Consider the following 17,510-nt stretch of genomic DNA (forward strand, 5'->3'; position numbering starts at 1 on the left):
TGGAACAATTTGGCGGCAGAGCTGCTAGCACAAGGACAGCTGTTCTTCCGAGGGGCATGTGCACACACTTGCTTTGGTTCAACAGGAATCAATTTGGGAAGCCTCAGGGTGTGAGAAAACAGATCTTTGCTCCTCCTGGTAGCTTTTGCCAAGTCACTATGTGAAATGAAAGCCCAAACTCTTCTGCTTTGGGAGCAGCGATAGGCACAATGGGTGTAGGAGGTGCTGGTGCATCCTTTGGACTGTGGGGAACTGGGAGAAATAGGGGGCTGCAGCACCCCCCACCTCGGGTCCTGTGTGGAGTGACCAACTCTTCGTAGATTCTACCTTTAAAAAGTGGATTTTTTGGTCTATTTTACAGTCTATATTAGTGCCACTGGATACTGCATCCTGCTAACAGCTTCCATGCCGCACCTCTGCTCTCAGTTCTGCTTGTGTCACTCACAGGGGAGATTATCCAAGGGGATTTGATGCCTGCGTGGGCTGATTTTAGTCATCTGCCGCGGTGCTTGCCTTGGCACACCTGAGGAGCCCAGCTGCTTTGTAGAGAGCCTTTATAATGACTACCCTTCCTATCTGCAGCATGCTTGTAACATCTACTAATCATTTTATTACTCTTTATAATCTATTTAAAGCACAATTAGGGGAAGAAAAAAAAAATCTATACAAAGTTACAGCCGAAAGCACCTTTTAGTTACATTATAAATCCCTGAAAAACAACCATCTATCACCGGATGCGCTGCTCCTCCACCAGGATGACAGAAGTGGATGCGGATGCGCTACACCAAGGGAGGGCTGGATGGTGGACCTCAGCCGGCTCCTCTCAGCCCTTCAAAGCACGACTCCTTCAGGCACCAGCAGAAGGTAATCACGCAGCGGCTTGGGCACAGGCAGCAGAGGGATAAGGCAATGGCATTTGTTGCCAAACTTGTCCCGAATGGAGGAGCGGCACAAATGCTGCAGGCACCGGACTGTGCCCGCCAGCTGGAAAAGGGACTCGTAGAATAGCTGGTGCTGCTGCAAAGGGGGAGGAGGGAGAAACAGGAGCATCATTGGGTGGGTTTTGTTCCCAACGAAGCCAAATAAGCCAGAGATACTTTTGAGATGCGGATCTAAGGGGAGGAGGTAAGAAACCCACTGGTGATGTTAAAGAGCTGTTGAGCTGAGGTGGCTCCTGTGGAAGCACACATGGAGAAAGCCAGCCTTGCCACAAGAGCTGTTTGGGGAGGATGCTCTCAGCATCCCTGCAGAAAGCCTTAGAGCTGATGGAGAAGAGACCTGCTTGTTTCTAAGATGGGGAAACAAAGAAGCACTGCTCTGTGCAGCCTCAGCATTTTCCTTAGCTTGGAACAAACCCCCTTTCTCCCATCCCCTAGAACCTGCTGAAGAGCTTTATTTGCACTTCAGCAGCCATTCCCCCTTGCAGCTAGGGTCATCAAAGGCCTGTAGGGGCAAGGCAGCAGAGATCACTCAATAGCAGACTGGCCAGACCTGTTGCACACCTGGGGACAAGCTTTTAGAACCCAGAACATGTGGTGTGGGTGCCTGAGCAATGGTTCTGGATTGAGGGTCACTTCCAGATGCTGGGACTGTATCTTATTGCAGGGCAGGCGGGTTTGGTGTTGATGGAGCTAAAGAAGGTTCTATGATGACTCAGGTGTGTGGTAGTGCTCTGAGGACTATCCCTTTTCTTTTCTCCCCCACCCAAGTGAAGTCTGGGTGCGGAAAACACCTCTTGGTAGGTACCCCCCCCCCCCCCCCCCCCCAGGGCTCTGCTGTCCCTGCCAAGCCCCCATCTCTACCTCACCTGAAGCACCTCCTCCGGCACGGCCTCAGCCCACTTCCTGGAGATGGAAATTTGTGAGTAGGAATTGAAGAGGACTTCGACGACCTCCGGCACGGCTGCGCAGGACTTCAGCACCTAGTCATGGGCAATGGGAGGGGGTCAGGCACAGATACTTGCCCCAGAGGGGGACAGGGTCCCCGCGCTGCAGCCAGGGCTTGTCCCACGCCACTGTGGTCCAGGCTGGGATATCAGGCATGTGTAGGTTTTGTCCTGGCATGCTTTGGAGATCATTCTCCATGTGTGAAGCAGTGGGAAGATCTGCCTTGCTGTGGCACTTATTCCTCTGGATGTGCCCCTTGCTCCTTATTTACATTTTTGGCTTGATAAGCCAGGATAATATTTTCTTTACTGATGTAAAACCAACGAATCACAGAGCCATATGGCGGCTGCACTGACAGCTGATGCACCAAGCCTATCTCTGACATTCCCAGGCAGGAAAACTCCTCCTTGCTGGTCCCCCACGGCCATGCTGCCTCCCACCTGCCTTTGCCCTGCCTACATTTCCCTGCTGCCACACCATACAGTTGTTGCCTTTTCCATCATTCCCAGCAGCACGGCCAACCCAGTGCCATGGTCCCATCTCCCTGCCTGGACCTAGAGGCTTTCCCAAGTTCTCTCGCTCTTCCCAAAGCCCCCATCACCACCTGCAACCTCCCCATTGTGAGTGGCCATAGGGGGCTGGTTTTGGAGGTACCTTGGCAAAGGCGGGGGGCCATATCTTCTGGGAGCCGTGGTTGAGCAGCAGTTGGACGACAACATGGGGCCGCAGGTCCCGTTTGAAGGCAGCGCCCTGCAGCACACAGCCCAGCGGGGACATGCCATTGTAGTCAATGGCATTGACATCAGCCCCGTGCTGCAGGAGGAAACGTGCCAGGCCGGCGTTGGCAGCCCCACAAGCCTTGTGCAAGGGGCTCCTCCGTGCCTCATCCCGGGCATCCACATTGGCACCGTGGGCAGCCAGGAGCCGGCAGAGCTGCAGGCATCCCTCGGCGCCCGGTGCCTGCCCGCAGAGGATGTTGAGCGCTGTCTCCTCCTGCGTGCTGAGTGCGTCCATGTGTGCCCCGTGGCGCAGGTAGAGCCAGGCATGGTCGCAGAGGCAGTGCCTGGCCGCCACATGCAGAGCTGTCTCCCCCCTGTCCTCACTCGGCAGGTTGACGGTGGCTCCGTGTCTCAGGAGGAGCTTGGCACATCTGCAAAGAGGTGAGGAGATGGGGCGTGCACTGCGGAGATGGAGCAGGGATAACAGGGTGGGAGGCAGTGGGGGGGAGAATGGGGGTCATGCTGGAGCTGGGCTCCCAAAGGGATTGTGGTAGGGATATGGGGAGAGAGCAGCAGAGGCTGGGAAGGGTGACCCTGTGCCCTGGTGACCACCACAGTGTAGGTGATGATGGTTTGGGCAACTCTGCCTCTTACCCTTGACCAGCATCATTCACAGAACCATAGAATGGTTTGGGCTGGAAAGGACCTCAAAGTTCACCCAGTTCCAACCCCTGCCACGGGCAGGGACACCTTCCACTAGAGCAGGTTGCTCCAAGCCCCTGTGTCCAACCTGGCCTTGAACACTGCCAGGGATGGGGCAGCTACAGCTTCTCTGGGCACCCTGTGCCAGCGCCTCAGCACCCTCACAGGGAAGAGCTTCTGCCTAAGAGCTCATCTCAGTCTCCCCTGTTCTGGCAGGTTAAAGCCATTCCCCTTGTCCTGTCCCTACAGGCCCTTGTCCAAAGCCCCTCTCCAGGTTTCCTGTAGCCCCTTTAGGCACTGGAGCTGCTCTAAGGTCTCCCCTGAAGGAGCCTTCTCTTCTCCAGGCTGACCCAGCTCAGCTCTCTCAGCCTGGCTCCAGAGCAGAGCTGCTCCAGCCCTCGCAGCATCTCCATGGCCTCCTCTGGCCTCGCTCCAACAGCTCCACTTCCCTCTTGTGCTGTTGCCCCAGAGCTGGACCAGGACTGCGGTGGAGGGGGGGCATCTCTGACCACCTTGACCCAGTAGGGTCCCACCTGTGAGCAGTGATGCCTGACCCAGCTGTGCCAGTGGTTGGGCAGTGCTGGAGCACGACTAAGCCATGCTAGCTGGGTCTGTCCTGGCCGGTGTGGGATGCGGGATGCGGGATGCATCCAGCCATAATGAGGAGACATGGGGTGATGGGCTCCTTTGCGCCATTAACCTGTTGGGTGCTGTTTCATGTCCCTGCATGGGTACAGCCCTGGGGTGTTACGGAGATGATCTACACAATCCCACCCTGTGGCTGCCATCCACCATGTTTCTCAGCTGAAAACATCCTAAACCACTGCCTCCACCTTAATAATCTGTGCTTGGAACAGAACTGAACCCTTTGTAACCCCTCTGTGCAGCAGTGTGGGGTTGTTTGTGTATAAAAACGGATTATTCTTCTCTTGTTAAGGCACCCAAACTCCTGTGTTGGGCTCCTACCCCATAGAGGACTTAAGGATTGTTTTTCTGACTGTTCTGACAAGGAACACCTTCACAGGTGGTTTAAGGCTGTGGTAATGAGTTTTGCTGGCTTGTCTGCACCCAGTAACAATGGAGTTGCAGCACCTGCAGTCTCCATAAGCTATAAATCAAGGTAAGGAAACCAAATCCCCATTTGCTGCTCCCATTTCTTCTTCTCTCTAACGTTACCATGTGTGGTTGCAAAGAGGGGTTGTGCCTGCTGCAGAGTGGCAACACTGGTTCCCATTAGAGTTTCCTGCCTGCATCCTTCTGACAATGGACAGGGTTAAAGATGCCTGGTATGTCCCGATGGGTTGGGGTTTCCTGTGTGTGTGTGTGTGAGTAAATGGATGTGATCCGCCAGTCTAAATGAATCAGAGTGAGTGCTCCATCTCCTGCCGGGAGCTACCGGGGCTGGCACAGCTCAATGTCACTGCCTAGGTTAGTGCATGGGGCTGAGCTCACCGCTGCAGCATGGAGGAGGTACTGTTTGGAGGGAGGGGGCAGACCCACATGCTGTCCAAGGGAGACCTTGAAAACATGGCAAGCTTGTGTTTCCCAAGGAATGCTGCTAGGGAGGTGGGAAGAGCAGACCTTCAGGAAGCCTCAGCAGTGGCTGTCTGGGGACCAGGGAGGAGGATCAACGTTGAGCCCCATGCCTGTTGACCTTTCCTCCAATACACTTTTAGCTCAGGTGTCAGAGCGTAGGTGAGGTTCTGAGCTGATACAGAATCAAAATGAGGGAGAACTGCTGGGGAGCAGAGTCCCAGCCTGATCCCTCCAGCAGGAGGGATGGGAAGGAAGAGGAGCCCCAGGGAGGAAGGATAGTGCCAGGGTATTGCTTGTTTTTCCTGGCCCAGATGAAAGCTGACATATGTGGGGAAAATAATAACATTATTAGTAGTAGTATTATTAATAATACTATCTACTTGAAACTTTTTGGACCTGCAGCACCACTCCCCTAAGGTTTGACAGGAGCTGGTGAGACATTCACTGTCCTTGGTGGTGTGGGATTTGCAAATGCCTCCTTGGGCTGTTTTTCCCATGTGTATCGAGCCTGAATTTACCAGGAAAAACATCTCCTGCAGGATGTGTGGGGAGAGACTGTTTTCTGTGGCCTTTGCAGGTGCATTACTCCCAGGTGCTGACAGCCCACGGTGGATCTCACCACTGTGCTGTGGACTGAATGTGGGGTTGTGCCAGCCCCCAAATCCTCGGATCCTTACTTTACAATTCCCTTTTTATCCTAAATCATGTTCAGTCCCTTTCTCAAGCAATGGCTTTCTCACTGAGGCCTTTTCGGTACTTGCTGGATGCTGCTGGTTGGTAAAACTTTGTTGGCAAGGAGGCAGCTCTGCCAAAGACCCTGAGCACAGGTACCACATTGATTTTGGCATGTGCTGTGTATGCAGAGTGCCCAGGCTGAAGAGTTACATCTGCATAGGCAAGGCAGAGGGAATACTGGAATATTCCCTGGAATATTCCCCTGCCCTTTATTTCAGGTAAAGGTTGGCATGGCATGGGTTGCCTGGAAAAGCTAAGAGCTGTGCCTAGCCCCTCCAGCCAAGCATCCTCACACCGCCATGGGGTTTTCCGTTACAGAGAGTGGAATGTTGGACATCTCAAATATCCTTTCAGAGATACCAAAGTGGAAATGCCATCCTTCCCAGATGCTGTCTTGCTGAAGGGTTATTCTTTCTGGTTATCAAGTTCAATGGCTAACTTGTTGGAAGAAACCCAAGTCAGCTGATACTGAATTATCCCCCTGGATACTTTTCCCTCTGCAAAAAGGGAATGTTAGTAAGGGGCTATAAATATGTGGTGATGTCCTCTAGTTAATACAAATGGGAGGCCCCTGTGTGGAGCATGTGCCTTCTGTTCGGATGTATGGGGCATCAGCAGGTGCTGGGTAGATGCCATTCATGTTTGTTGGCAATATGCTCTTATTTTAGCCTCTAATATCTGTTTATGCATTCATATGGTTAACACATCACCAGTGACTCTGGCTTCTTGTTTGTTTCCTGTTAACACCCCATTATTCACTATCAGCTTAGACTCAAATCCCAGCAGATAAGGCCCAGCAATTGTTTGCTACTTTTTTGAGGGCTTCTCCCCAGTTTTCTGGGAATACAGTAAGAAGCCACAGGTTTAGTGTAGCAGAAACTCAGGCACAGGGTGGCAAAGCAAACCAGTTTGTTTTCCATCCATCTGGGTACCATCAACCTGGCTGAGCAGCTTGCTGGTGGCAGCAATACCTTCAATGAGCCACTCACACAGAGCTAATTCTGACTTGTTTAAAGTCCTTTCTAAACCCTTCTAACTCATTTGCAGGTGATGGGTAACACACCTGAATGTCTCCCTTGCTTGGGCAAGTCACTCATCAGCTTAAAGTCACACTGATTTGTGTTGTTAGTAACTGGTGTTAGTAGTACAGGTTTGCCTTGTGCTGGGGTCCTAGCTCAAATAAATGGGATAAAATGTTTTGGGGTTTATTTTCCTTCCTCACTCCTCCATAGAGTCAGAGCAGACATCAGTGCAGCGTCAGGTAGGATGTGCCCATTGCCATCCCCTGCTCTGAGATGGGCATGTCCTGCCTGATGCTGATGGGTCAAGGGTCCCAGCATCCTGCTCCATTTGGGATGAAAAATGCTCTGTCTGGGAAAGCAGGATTTAACTTGAAATGGGCTGTGATGAATAACCAGCAGGAGGAGCAGGAGGTTGGGGCAGCGAAGGCTGCAGGAGAATTCCTGTCCCCAAAACCTGCTCAGGCCCCCAGTATTCCTATGGAAAAATCCCCTGTTCATTTTCCCCCCCCATCCCTGGAGCTGGAGTGAGGCTTTCCCATCCTTCGCTTGGTTGTTTTTCATGGTATTCAAGTGACCATCTCTTCATCTTTCTGTGATTTATTGCAGGATTGATCCCACTTGGGGGAAAACCCCAGCCTTCTCCAATGCAGGGATTATTCTTATTAATTCCCTACAAGAAGGAAGCCTGGTTTTCTTTAAAAGATGAAATGTGGAGCACTGCAAGCCTACTGGTCAGCCCCAGCAATGCTGTGCCAGTGCGGGGGACCAGGAGCACTACTCCCTGCATTACTGCCTCCTTGCCAAAACTTCGTGAGCCTTGGAAACTCATTTGTATGAGCCCTCATTTTGTCAGACCAACCTAGGGAGCAGCTTCTTCAAAAAGCAGGGTCAGGCCTTGGGTAGTGCTTTGTGTCCCCTTTTGGGCACTTTTTTTCTTGTTCAAGATCCAGTGCTGTTCAAGATCAGCAGTGCTGATCAGAGCAGAGGATGAGGTTTAGCACTAGATGATGCTAAATGCTGTCTTTTGCAATCTGTGATCTCTTCTCATTTGTAGTAACACTTATTTCCCACAGCCAAAAGGGCAGTGTGTCCAGGCCGGTGATGGAGTAACTGGAAAGCGCTCATGGGTTGGGTCCACCAATGGCAGGTCAGTGCCCATCTCCCTGGCATTTGGGAGCCCATCTATCTTGATCACGTTGCCTTTTTAGGTACCTGCCTTCCTGCTTGGCTCCTGTTTTCCTGTTAATTCCTCCCATGGTGTGCTATCCTCATCTAACATTCCCTAAGCAAAACCTGCCCTGTGTTCCCATGCTGGCAGTCTTGCGTTCACTCCCTACCCTATTGCTTCTTGCATGGACACCGACTCTCCTCCTGCCCCATCCCTGGCAGTGTTCAAGGCCAGGTTGGACACGGGGGCTTGGAGCACCCTGCTCTAGTGGAAGGTGTCCCTGCCCGTGGCAGGGGTTGGAACTGGGTGAGCTTTAAGGTCCCTTCCAACACAAACCAGGCTGTGATTCTATGACTCATCCCACCATTTATTTCCCATCCCTGAGAGCTGGAGGCTCAGGGCCAGCAGATAACTGTAGTTTCAGCTCCCAGAGTGAAGAGACACCTTGAAGAACCGTATGCAAGGGCATCACTCACCCACAAGCCCAAATTGCACAGATGTAGGGATGACATCTTTTCTCCTTCCTTGCCTTGACTAAGCTCTCTTTCCCCTGTGGAAGGCTGGAGAATCCTGGGGGGTTTCTCTTCAGGTAGGCTCTCCCTTGCTGCATGGGAAACCTGGGATCTTCAGAGAGCTTTTTTCCACTCGGAAAGATCTGAAGGAGGACTCCACAAATGCAGTAGCTGGCATTCGCCATCCCTTGTGCTGTGGGTACCGTGATGGGAGGTGGGAGCTACATCCTGCGTCCCTGCGATGTGCCTTCCCACCGCCCCATGCCTGCTCTTCCCCCCAGCACCGCCGGGAGAGCTGAGACTCTTCCTCTCCCCCTCAATTATTTTTGTGTTATTTTTTTTGGGGTGCCAATAAAGGCAGACTCCTTTAATCATCCCAGCTTTAAGAGGGAAACGGGAGAGCACCAGGGAGAGAGTGCAGTGAATTTAGAGACTCATCTTACCCCACCATGTTAATTATCTCCGCTGTAAAAAAGAGGTCAAGGAGAGGAACTCTACTAAATAGGCCGACGTTGGCATGAACAGCTCCTAAAGTGAAGAAGGTAAGACTGAACTTTACTGGAACTTTTTTTTTTCCATCTCTTCAAAAAGCTCCTAGATTAAAGCTCTGATATCCTTTTTGTTGAAATCTCATGGATTCTGAAGCTCAAATGGCTGGAAGGAAGCCCAGATAATTTTTTTTTATCCCAGTCACTGAGAGGCTCAAAGGTTTTAAGTCCTGCCCCCATGGTGAATTGCCGAGTATATGGGAATACAGAAGAACCCGGCACATAGGTGTTCTGGCCATTGTTATCGAGAGGGAGAAAAATAAAATAGCTCTCTATGTAGGTCAATGACCTGCTCTTTATTGTCAGGAAAAAATTAAGGATGACCTAAAATCTACTCCTCAATAAAAAAAAAATATATAAAAAAATAGTGAAAAAAGGCAAGGTAAAGTAGTCTCCCCCTAATCAAAGAGGAAATGTTTGTGTTACCCAAAGCTTGACCTCCTCAGTCTCTAACTTTAGCAAAGTCTTTGCAATTGAAAAGCAGTGGTCGAAACCTCAAACCCTGTCTGAAATGTCTATTAATTTTTGATCTTTCAAGGGAGTTGCCTCAGTTATTGTAGAAGCCCCCGTAGCGCCGGGTAGCATAGTTAAGGGTCTCTTAGCATTTCCATTATAAAGCCCCAATATTCAAGGGCTTGTAACTCATCTGTTTCCATGTTGCATGTGTCTGATCCCTGTTCCCTGGCTCACCTGCCATCCCCCTCCATCCTTCTGGGGGAAATAACATGTAAATCAATGACAATGGCCCATTTTTAGTGTGTGTATATACATATATATATACATACACACACACATATATATATGTGTATGTATACACACTTTTCCAAGCTGGATAGTACCTGGCTGAAAACAGGACTGTGGGGTCTTCTCCATGCGCCAGGTTGGTTTCTGTGCCCCAACTCTATTGGGGAGAGCAGGTTGGTGAAGGCTAAAATTCCCTCCCTCTCCGCCCCCAGGGCTTTTAGGGTGGCTTTGGGTTTGAAGCCTGAAAGCTTTAAGGTCAAGAGGGAGTTTGGGTAAAGGAATTAAAACCAGCTCCTTGTTAGTGATGAGTGCTGCTTGTAGCATCCTCCCTTACCCATCCCGCTCCTTCAAACCCTCTTCACACCAAGGATGCTTTTGATTAATCCCTAGATATTTGGCTGAACCAGAATTTGATTAATGCTTGGGTTTTGGCCATCTTACAGAGACTCTTAGTTGTGAACTGGGCTCAAGGTATTTACATCTAAAAACCTTTTCCTCTCTGGCTGCTTTTCTTTTGCAGAGCAATTTGCCTCGCCCATGGTACATGGGATCCATAGTGGGAACCTTGCCTTCGCCACCTCCTTGTAGTTAAGCTATACAAATCCAAGTTCCTTGGGCACTTAGAGTCTTACTGAGACATACATGCAAAGCTTAGTTTTCCAGGCAATGGTTATGTTCATCTCTGTGTGATGCTGATCCAGGGTGAGAAGGGAGCAGATGCACGTGGCCAAGCCTTAACCCCAGCTATAAACCAAGGTGGATCCATCTGTAACCCATTCCGCAGACCCCATCCCTTTGCTATGGCCCTAGGGATCAGATTTTAGGAGGAGAGTGGGCACCCTGTTTGGCACCACATGCCTTGTGGATGGGGTTGGCATGGGCTGAGGAGCACAGGAGGTTAGGGTTACCTACGTGCCTGTGACTGTACCCATCCTGAGCATCTCCCAGAGGAAAGTGTGTTGGACCAGGGATGCAGGACATAGTGATTTTAGGATAAACCATCAGAAGAGAGAAGGAAGCAAAAGCACATGGAGCCAGGCTGGGCTGCTCCTGTCTGTGGGAAGAAGACCTGGGCCATGCAATGCTCCCAGCACTGAAATGCCCCCTTTTTATGTGCACTGAGCGTGCTGCAGCAGCAGCTGCTGCAACCAGGAGGTGCAGGAGCGCACAGGAACCCTGCCAGGGACCACAACATCTGGTTTTGCACCCCACAGAGGCAAAACCCTGAGGTGCCCTTGCAGGGGATGCGAGATTATCAGCTTGAGGGGGGGATGCTGAGGGCGCTCCTCTCCTTACCCCAGCGAGTCCCGCGTGGTGCAGAGGTGCAGCGGGGCCAGCCCCTGGTCGCTCCGCAGGTTGGGGTCAGCCCTGTGCTGCAGCAGCAGCGCGGCGCACTCCGTGTGAGCCCCGAGACAGGCTTCGTGCAGGGGCCCGCGCCCGCCCGGCGCCAGGTCGGGGTCTGCCCGACGGCGGAGGAGGTAGCGCAGGACGGCGGCGTGGCCGCGGCGGGCGGCGAGGCACAGCGGGGTGCTCAGCTCCCGCTTGTACTCCAGCGACCACAGCCCTGCGGGGACAAGCGAGCGAGGACGGGTGAGCCGCGGGGCTCCCTCCCGGGCACCGGGCCTGGGGATGCACAGCACCAGTACCCCGCTGCTTCCGTGGGCTCCTCCAGCTCCCTCGGTGTTACAAAGAGCCTGGTGGCTGCTCCAAGAGCTGCTGGCAAGAGAGGAAGGGGAATTCCCCCCCCTGGTGCCTGCGCATCCAGGAGCAGGATTTCGAACAGCACGAGGTGGGTAAACCGATATCCGGCCCGTAATCGGTTGGGTAGGGGATCCTGTGTGCAAGACCCTGTTGCAGCAGCTGAAAGGCAGCTCGGAAATACCCCATCGGCACCAGGTGAGGGAAAAAAAAACCTGTCTTTGCTGGGACTGGGCTGGGCATGAGGGCACCCGAATTGGTGGGAGCATGCAGGGCTGGGGAAGGGATGTTGGTTTTTGGGCTTAGCTGGAGCAAGATGCGTTTCCCATCACCTCCAGGACCATCAGTAGATGCACAGTGCTCGGTGAGCACCTGGTGACCATGGAGAGCATCTGGGGTTGAGCGGCACCAGGTACCACTAACCTGGGAGCGTCTTGCTCCTTCCAGATAGGACCAGGCTGCTCTTTCTGAGCCCCTGCACAGAGAATCTGGGCTGTGAGCCCTCTTGCAAGCATGCCTAAGCCACACAGTGCCCCAACACAGCCTGAATGGGATCCTGTGTACACACACGTTTTACACCTCCCTGCCCTTCTGGTGGGTTAGTATGTGCAGAAGAGAATACAGTAGTGAAAGGAAGTGCTGGATATTTATGGGTAGGGCTGCAGGGCAGAGTCAGCTAACAGGAGCCAGCCACCTCAGGAGCAGGTGCTATAAAAGCAGAGTTAAGCCCTGCAGTGCACTGCAACTCTCCCACTTAGGGTTAGTAAATACCTGGCTTTATTTAATGTTTCTGGCCTTTAAGGGAGAAGTACCTGAGAGTCCATAAGACGCTTGGCTTTTCACCTGCCACTCCAGCTCATCTTTACTGATCTCAAAAACCAGGTTCACATCTTGATAGTACCGGTCGGTCAGCACCTCGAGGCTTTGCAGGTCTCCCGTGACCAGGGCTGTGTAATACTTGGTGGCAGGAGCGTGAGCTGTTAGAGGATGCTCCAAATCCAATTTGGGGGAAATCTGTAGCTTTTCTGTTACAGGTCCTGGTAACTCGCCCATTCTGGTGCTTCCCGTGTGTGTAGGTCCTAGCTGGGAGGGTAGATGGGCTTTTATAGTTCATTGTTCCCATCCTCCTGGGCTCATTGTCTAATTATAATCCAGTTAGGTCTCTACTGTTGTTGTATTTATAACTCCACCGGGGTCAGATGATAATGGGTATGTGATACAATGAGGGTCAGACGGTCACTGGGCTGTGTTGTGGCAGTACCTCTTGGATTAAATCACCGGTGTAATTGCAGGCAGCAGCATGGGACATGGGTGTTTAGGCTGGGGGGAAAAAGGTGCTATTTAGGGGGTAAAAAACAACAGAAAAGAAGAACTTTAGTCAGCTCTTGTGTGCCCAATGCCATATAACCTTACTGTGTGCTCTGAGCTAAAAAACTGGGGGGGCTTTCTCCACCTAACACTATATTTTTTTTTCTCTGAGGCAGTTTTGCCTGTTTCCAGCCTCATGGCTACTATAATTAAAAATCAGAGCTTTACATTAGTGGCCAACACCACACACCGGTGTATCCCTGCAGGGATGCAAAACACTTGGCAAGGCCAGCGAGGTACAAATCCCTCTGGGGCTTTGGCAGGGGGAGCCGTTTTCCCTGCTCATGCCTTGTATAGGAGAGAGAAAGACTCTGCTGCCATTTAAGCACAGGGATGGATGCCAGCAGAGCGTCCCCAACTCCTGCTGCCCTGAGGCTCGTGGCTCCTTTCCTCAGGGTCACGGGAGAAGTGCACGGTGGGGACGAGAATAGACCTCGGCATCTCGTGACTTGGAGGCTGTGAGTGACACGATACCCCCTTTAGCTCTTACATCCCCCTACCCGGAGAATAAACATCATCAAAGAGGATCCTGGGAGGATGTTAAACTGCATCAAAGCAGAACGGACGTGGAGGTGCTGCTCAAGTGCTTTGTGGAGTCAACCTGAGGCTGGAAGAGATGTCTGGGACCTTCTCTGTAGCTCCCTGTGAACAGGGACCTTGCTGGGCTCCTGCAGGCCACTGTGAGCATCCTTGTGCCAGCCCTGCAAGAGTCATCTGAGGTTTCTCTTTGAGTTTCTCCAGCATGGCTTTGGTGGCATTCAACCACTGGCCTGAAGACCATGGGAAGGGCATGGAACCACAATAAAATCACAGTGCGTCCACTCAGGATGGGGTTGTGCTGAGCCAGAGGGGTCTGGTTTGACATCCCTATGTAAAAGAGCCCTGCTTTGAGGTTCTTGTTCACCTGCATTTGCAGAGGGAGCTAATTTGAGGTCAGCCTAGGTGGTTTTCTTTCTCTGCTTTGAACTCAAGGCTGGCCTTCCCTCCTCGATTGGTTTGTAACCTCCAAATCCCCTTGTCTTTCTCTCTTCTTTCACCACGTGTTGCTATTCAGCTGCCTCCAGCCTCTCTGTGCCTGTTCACCCTTATGCTGTAAACCGAACCACCTCCTCAAAGCACTGCTCTGGTATGAAAACCATCCTTGTTATCCCCTGGGGTCCCTTAGCCAGCACAGGAGATGGTTTAGAGACCTATGGAGCAGCATGGATGAAGGTTGTTTTCCCCAGGAACTTGTCCTGGGTCATCTTTCCGCAGCCCTGGCTCGCTTTCCCTCTCTGCTCATTAGCAATCCTGTAATGTCTCCACAAGAAGCATGCCTTCATGTGGGAATCACCTTCCCATTGCATGGACCACCTCCTGCTCTGCAGCCGGGGAGTCTAGCAGGGAGTCTAGACCTGCTTGGTCAGACATGGGCTAATTCTGTTAGGGTTGAGTGCATGTATGTGTGCCTGGCATTAAGCTGCTGTTGAGAGTGTGTTGAAATACCCTGTGACCCCTTCTCGCGAGCCTTTTAATCAGTGTTGATTTGCATGTAACACTCACTCCTTGGGTCACGGTAATGACAGGATTAACAGCATCACTGAAAGAGGGGGTTAAAAATAGCCGGGGCCAGCAAGAGCAGAAAGAAATCGTCCTCTTGCAGATGAGTGGCACATATAAATGCAGGAGCCTGAGCTCCTGCCAGCCAAGTCAAGTGCTTTTTCCACTGGTGAGTGGGAAGTGATGTCAGGATGAATCGCTGTTTCTGTGTTTATAAGGGGAATGCTGCTGTACAGGCAGTGATTTACTGCAGCGAGGAGCTGGCAGACAGGACACCCGCAGAGCATCCTGGGGCTGGCCAGAATGGGACTGGTTGGGTTTTGAAGGGTAAACTGAGGGGGCTTCAACTGGTTAAAAGCTACTTGTTACCTTAAAGGCAGTGATTTTGGGTGGTGGAGTAAGGCTGGGACCCAGCAGCCCTAACCCCCTCCTCTGCCAGTCCTGTGCTAGGCACATCTCCCAGCATTCCAGTCCTCATTCCTCGGGATCCTGAGGTCCTGATCCTGCAACTGGTTATGCCTGGGATCATCCTTGTGTGTCCTTGCTTCAGTAAGAGCTGTTTCTACACAGACTCGGGTCCCAAACATTGGCGAGGGTGAGCACTTCATTAGCAGTAGCCTTGCACCCATTAATCTCTAACGTGGGGGGAACATCTTAACCTTCTCCCTGCATATGACTGTTTGCAGAGTACACCTCATTTAACAAAACATTAAGCATTTTACTTCCTCAGATCAAGTGTATCTATTAATAATGACTTAAATTGTCTGTGCTGGCTTCGCATTACGAGGAAAACTCATTCCTGGCACATGAAAGAGCACGATACACAGAAGCAAAATTACTTCAGCGCGAGCTTGCTCCCCAAGTTCAGCTGCCACATAACAACTTAGTGCTCACACTGGGGAGATTCCAGCCTGTAATAACCTGCCCTGCTGCTTAAAAACAGCCCCATGGAGCTGCCTTAGCAAATCCGGTGAGTCCAGATGTGCTGGTGAGGAGCTCCTGGGATGGCCGCTGTGATTTACAGCTGCCCTCTGGCAGCAGGGAATGGCATAATTTTAATGTTTCCATGCTTTCCAGGGGCATCTCCAGCAGGGTGAAGGAGCCCAGGGGCTGGCAGGCAGCGGCACTGCCTCCTCCAGCTGCTCACAGGTTGCAATGTGTGGCTGACCTAGAGCTTGCACCCCCTTTTACCCCTCACAATGAGCTGGATGCTGTGCCCACAGGGGGGAACCCAGAGCGGGGCAGGCAGGATGGCGATGCCACCAACCACTGTCCAAGCTTACCTTGGATGGTGAGAGCAGCTCTCCAGGGCGATGCTTGCTCTTCCCCTTGGGTACCAGTGTGGGGTGGGAGGCTTGGGATCTCCTGTCTTGGAGCTAGGTACCACCCTGCAAACAAGCACCCTGCTGCCAAAACATCCCCACGCTTATATTCCCAGCACTCCCCCTGCTCCATGTGACAGCGCTGCCCAGTTATGTGTCTGCTGAGACGCAGGATTAATGCCACCAAGACAAAACATCTGTGCAGGGGGGTGTGTGTGTGTGTGTCTCATTCCAAAGCTGCTGCCCAGGGAAGTACAAACCCGTCCCGAGGTGCATTGATTTTGCCCAGGTTTTATTGGAAATTAGATAATATTTAAACAGCGCTGAAACATTTTCCTTTAACAGCTTCATGTAACACAGGAAGATGCTGTGTAGTGCTGGTTTGTAGCAGCCCTTTGTTGTAATTTAATTCAATTAAAAACAAAACACCCTTTCCAGTCCTTACAACCAGGCTTTTCTCTCCCCACCCCTGCCTTTTCCCATCAGTTATAGGAGTCAAACCCCTATAGCTCCTAGCTTAACTAAAAATACAAGGCTTCCTCTCTCCTCCCTCCCCGCTGGAGAATTGCAGCTGTGTGAGTTATCCCCTGGGAATCCAGGCCTGGAGCGCATCCCCTTTGAAAGGCGAGGAAGAGCCCATCCAATTATTTAACCCCTCAGTAATGCGCTCATGGGATGTCTCCCTGTTGCCAGCCTGGAAACCATCTCGGGCTGGCCTCCATCACGTGCCCCTTGACAGGAGGAGGCTGGGTGATGGTGTTTGCTCTTTATCAGCTCACCCTTCGTCTGCAGCAGCAAGGAGATGGGTTATTTTTAGCAGATACTCCTGAGGTTGTGCTCTGAGGGCTGTAAAGGCTGCGGGTCTTTGGTTTCATTTCTCCCTTCCTTATCCTACAGTGCTGGTAGAGCCCCCTTGGCAAAGGCAGGTGCTGGGCTGCAGTGCCTATGCTGCTCCGGGTTGCAAAATGCTCTTGGTGAGACACGAGTGGGTATAGACATGAAGCTCTCAGTAGTAGTGGGTAGTGAGGGGTTGAGGGTGGTGTTTGCTTTTAAGGGTTGCCCGAACTCACCCAAGGGGGTTTAAACCCCTTCACATGAGCAGTACAAGGGCTGGTGTCCCCCTGTGCCAAAGCCATGGTGCTGGATTTGCTATGTAATGTCTCTTTTTCTCGAACTTTGATACCCTAAGCTGGCCAGCTTCAATGTAAGCACCTATAGGAGGAGGAGAGAGGCTGTGATTGCAGGGGAGGAAAGGGAAGGAGGAAATTGGAAGGGATTAGGGTCCATAATGTAGGACCATCTCCTGGGATGGGAGACGCCAGGGCTATGATGTGCCATGAGTCAATACCACCTCTTGCAGGCTGGCTACCTATAAAGGCGAGGATCCAGCATTAGGTATCTCGGGACTCCAGCACCAGCCCTTTTGCTACCCATGAGAACTGAAGCAGATTCACCCTGTTCCTTAGCTGGGTCTCCACCAGAAGCATCGCTGACATTCAACAGGCTTTGCTTTACCAGAATGCTACAAGAGGTAGAAACAGAGGAGCTGGATGGCACCATGAGCTTAAATACAAGCCCTTTGCTTAGTTTCATACCCATGTAGTTTTGCTCCTGAGCAAGGTTAGCGTTTGACACCTGAAGGAGTATCGGAGTTGTGGAAGGAAGGTATTTGTGCATCGGAAAATGTGCTTCCCAAGTGCACCCTAACTAGAAAGTTATGGAGATAATTGCTTGCCCTCTGGGACAGAGAAGAACAAACTCAACCATCCCTCATTGGCTGCATCCATTTCTGGGGGCACTGATTTATTCCTTACTACTAGGCACATCTGAACCTCTCTTGTCAGTGTTAATTAGTGGGGACTCGGCCCGATTCATTACAGCTGTGACCTCTCCTTGGTGCAGCTGCACTTTAACGAGAGAGCCATCTGGTTTGCCTGCTTCATTCCTGTCATTCCCACCTCTCCCTATCACCGGTGGGCTATGGGCTGGGAGCACCGCCTCTGAAATTACA

The 17,510-nt window shown here is 51.8% G+C and overlaps 1 protein-coding gene across 2 annotated transcripts; it reads right to left on the bottom strand.

The window, feature by feature from the left end:
- Window positions 1–587: 587 nt before the first annotated feature.
- Window positions 588–16,061, bottom strand: ASB18 (ankyrin repeat and SOCS box containing 18). Of its 2 annotated transcripts, XM_061460284.1 has the most exons (7): window positions 16,031–16,061; window positions 15,461–15,565; window positions 12,083–12,353; window positions 10,869–11,136; window positions 2,541–3,036; window positions 1,808–1,921; window positions 588–1,017 (listed from the first exon to the last, which is right to left on the bottom strand). In XM_061460284.1, the coding sequence occupies exons 3-7, from the start codon at window positions 12,321–12,323 to the stop codon at window positions 832–834; spliced, it is 1,305 nt and encodes a 434-aa protein (XP_061316268.1). In that variant the 5' UTR covers window positions 12,324–12,353; window positions 15,461–15,565; window positions 16,031–16,061; the 3' UTR covers window positions 588–831. The 2 variants fall into 2 exon arrangements, with proteins under 2 accessions (XP_061316268.1, XP_061316261.1); XM_061460277.1 differs by lacking the exons at window positions 15,461–15,565; window positions 16,031–16,061 and having other exon boundaries at window positions 12,083–12,570.
- Between the last annotated feature and the right edge of the window lie 1,449 nt (window positions 16,062–17,510).

This window comes from Pezoporus flaviventris, unplaced genomic scaffold (genome assembly GCF_033815535.1).
Source record: "Pezoporus flaviventris isolate CSIRO_AGI_PZ_B2104156 unplaced genomic scaffold, CSIRO_AGI_Pfla_v1 ptg000001l, whole genome shotgun sequence".
Lineage (NCBI taxonomy): Eukaryota > Metazoa > Chordata > Aves > Psittaciformes > Psittacidae > Pezoporus > Pezoporus flaviventris.

Bases quoted from the DNA above. Each gene is read 5' to 3' on its own strand.
- ASB18 (XM_061460284.1), bottom strand. From the start codon at position 12,323: ATGGGCGAGTTACCAGGACCTGTAACAGAAAAGCTACAGATTTCCCCC. The intron at 3,037-10,868 runs GTAAGGAGAGGA...ACCTCTTTGCAG, and splicing joins ACCACGCGGGACTCGCTGGG to ATGTGCCAAGCTCCTCCTGA. The intron at 1,018-1,807 runs GTGAGGTAGAGA...CCCCCTTTGCAG, and splicing joins TGCCGGAGGAGGTGCTTCAG to CAGCACCAGCTATTCTACGA.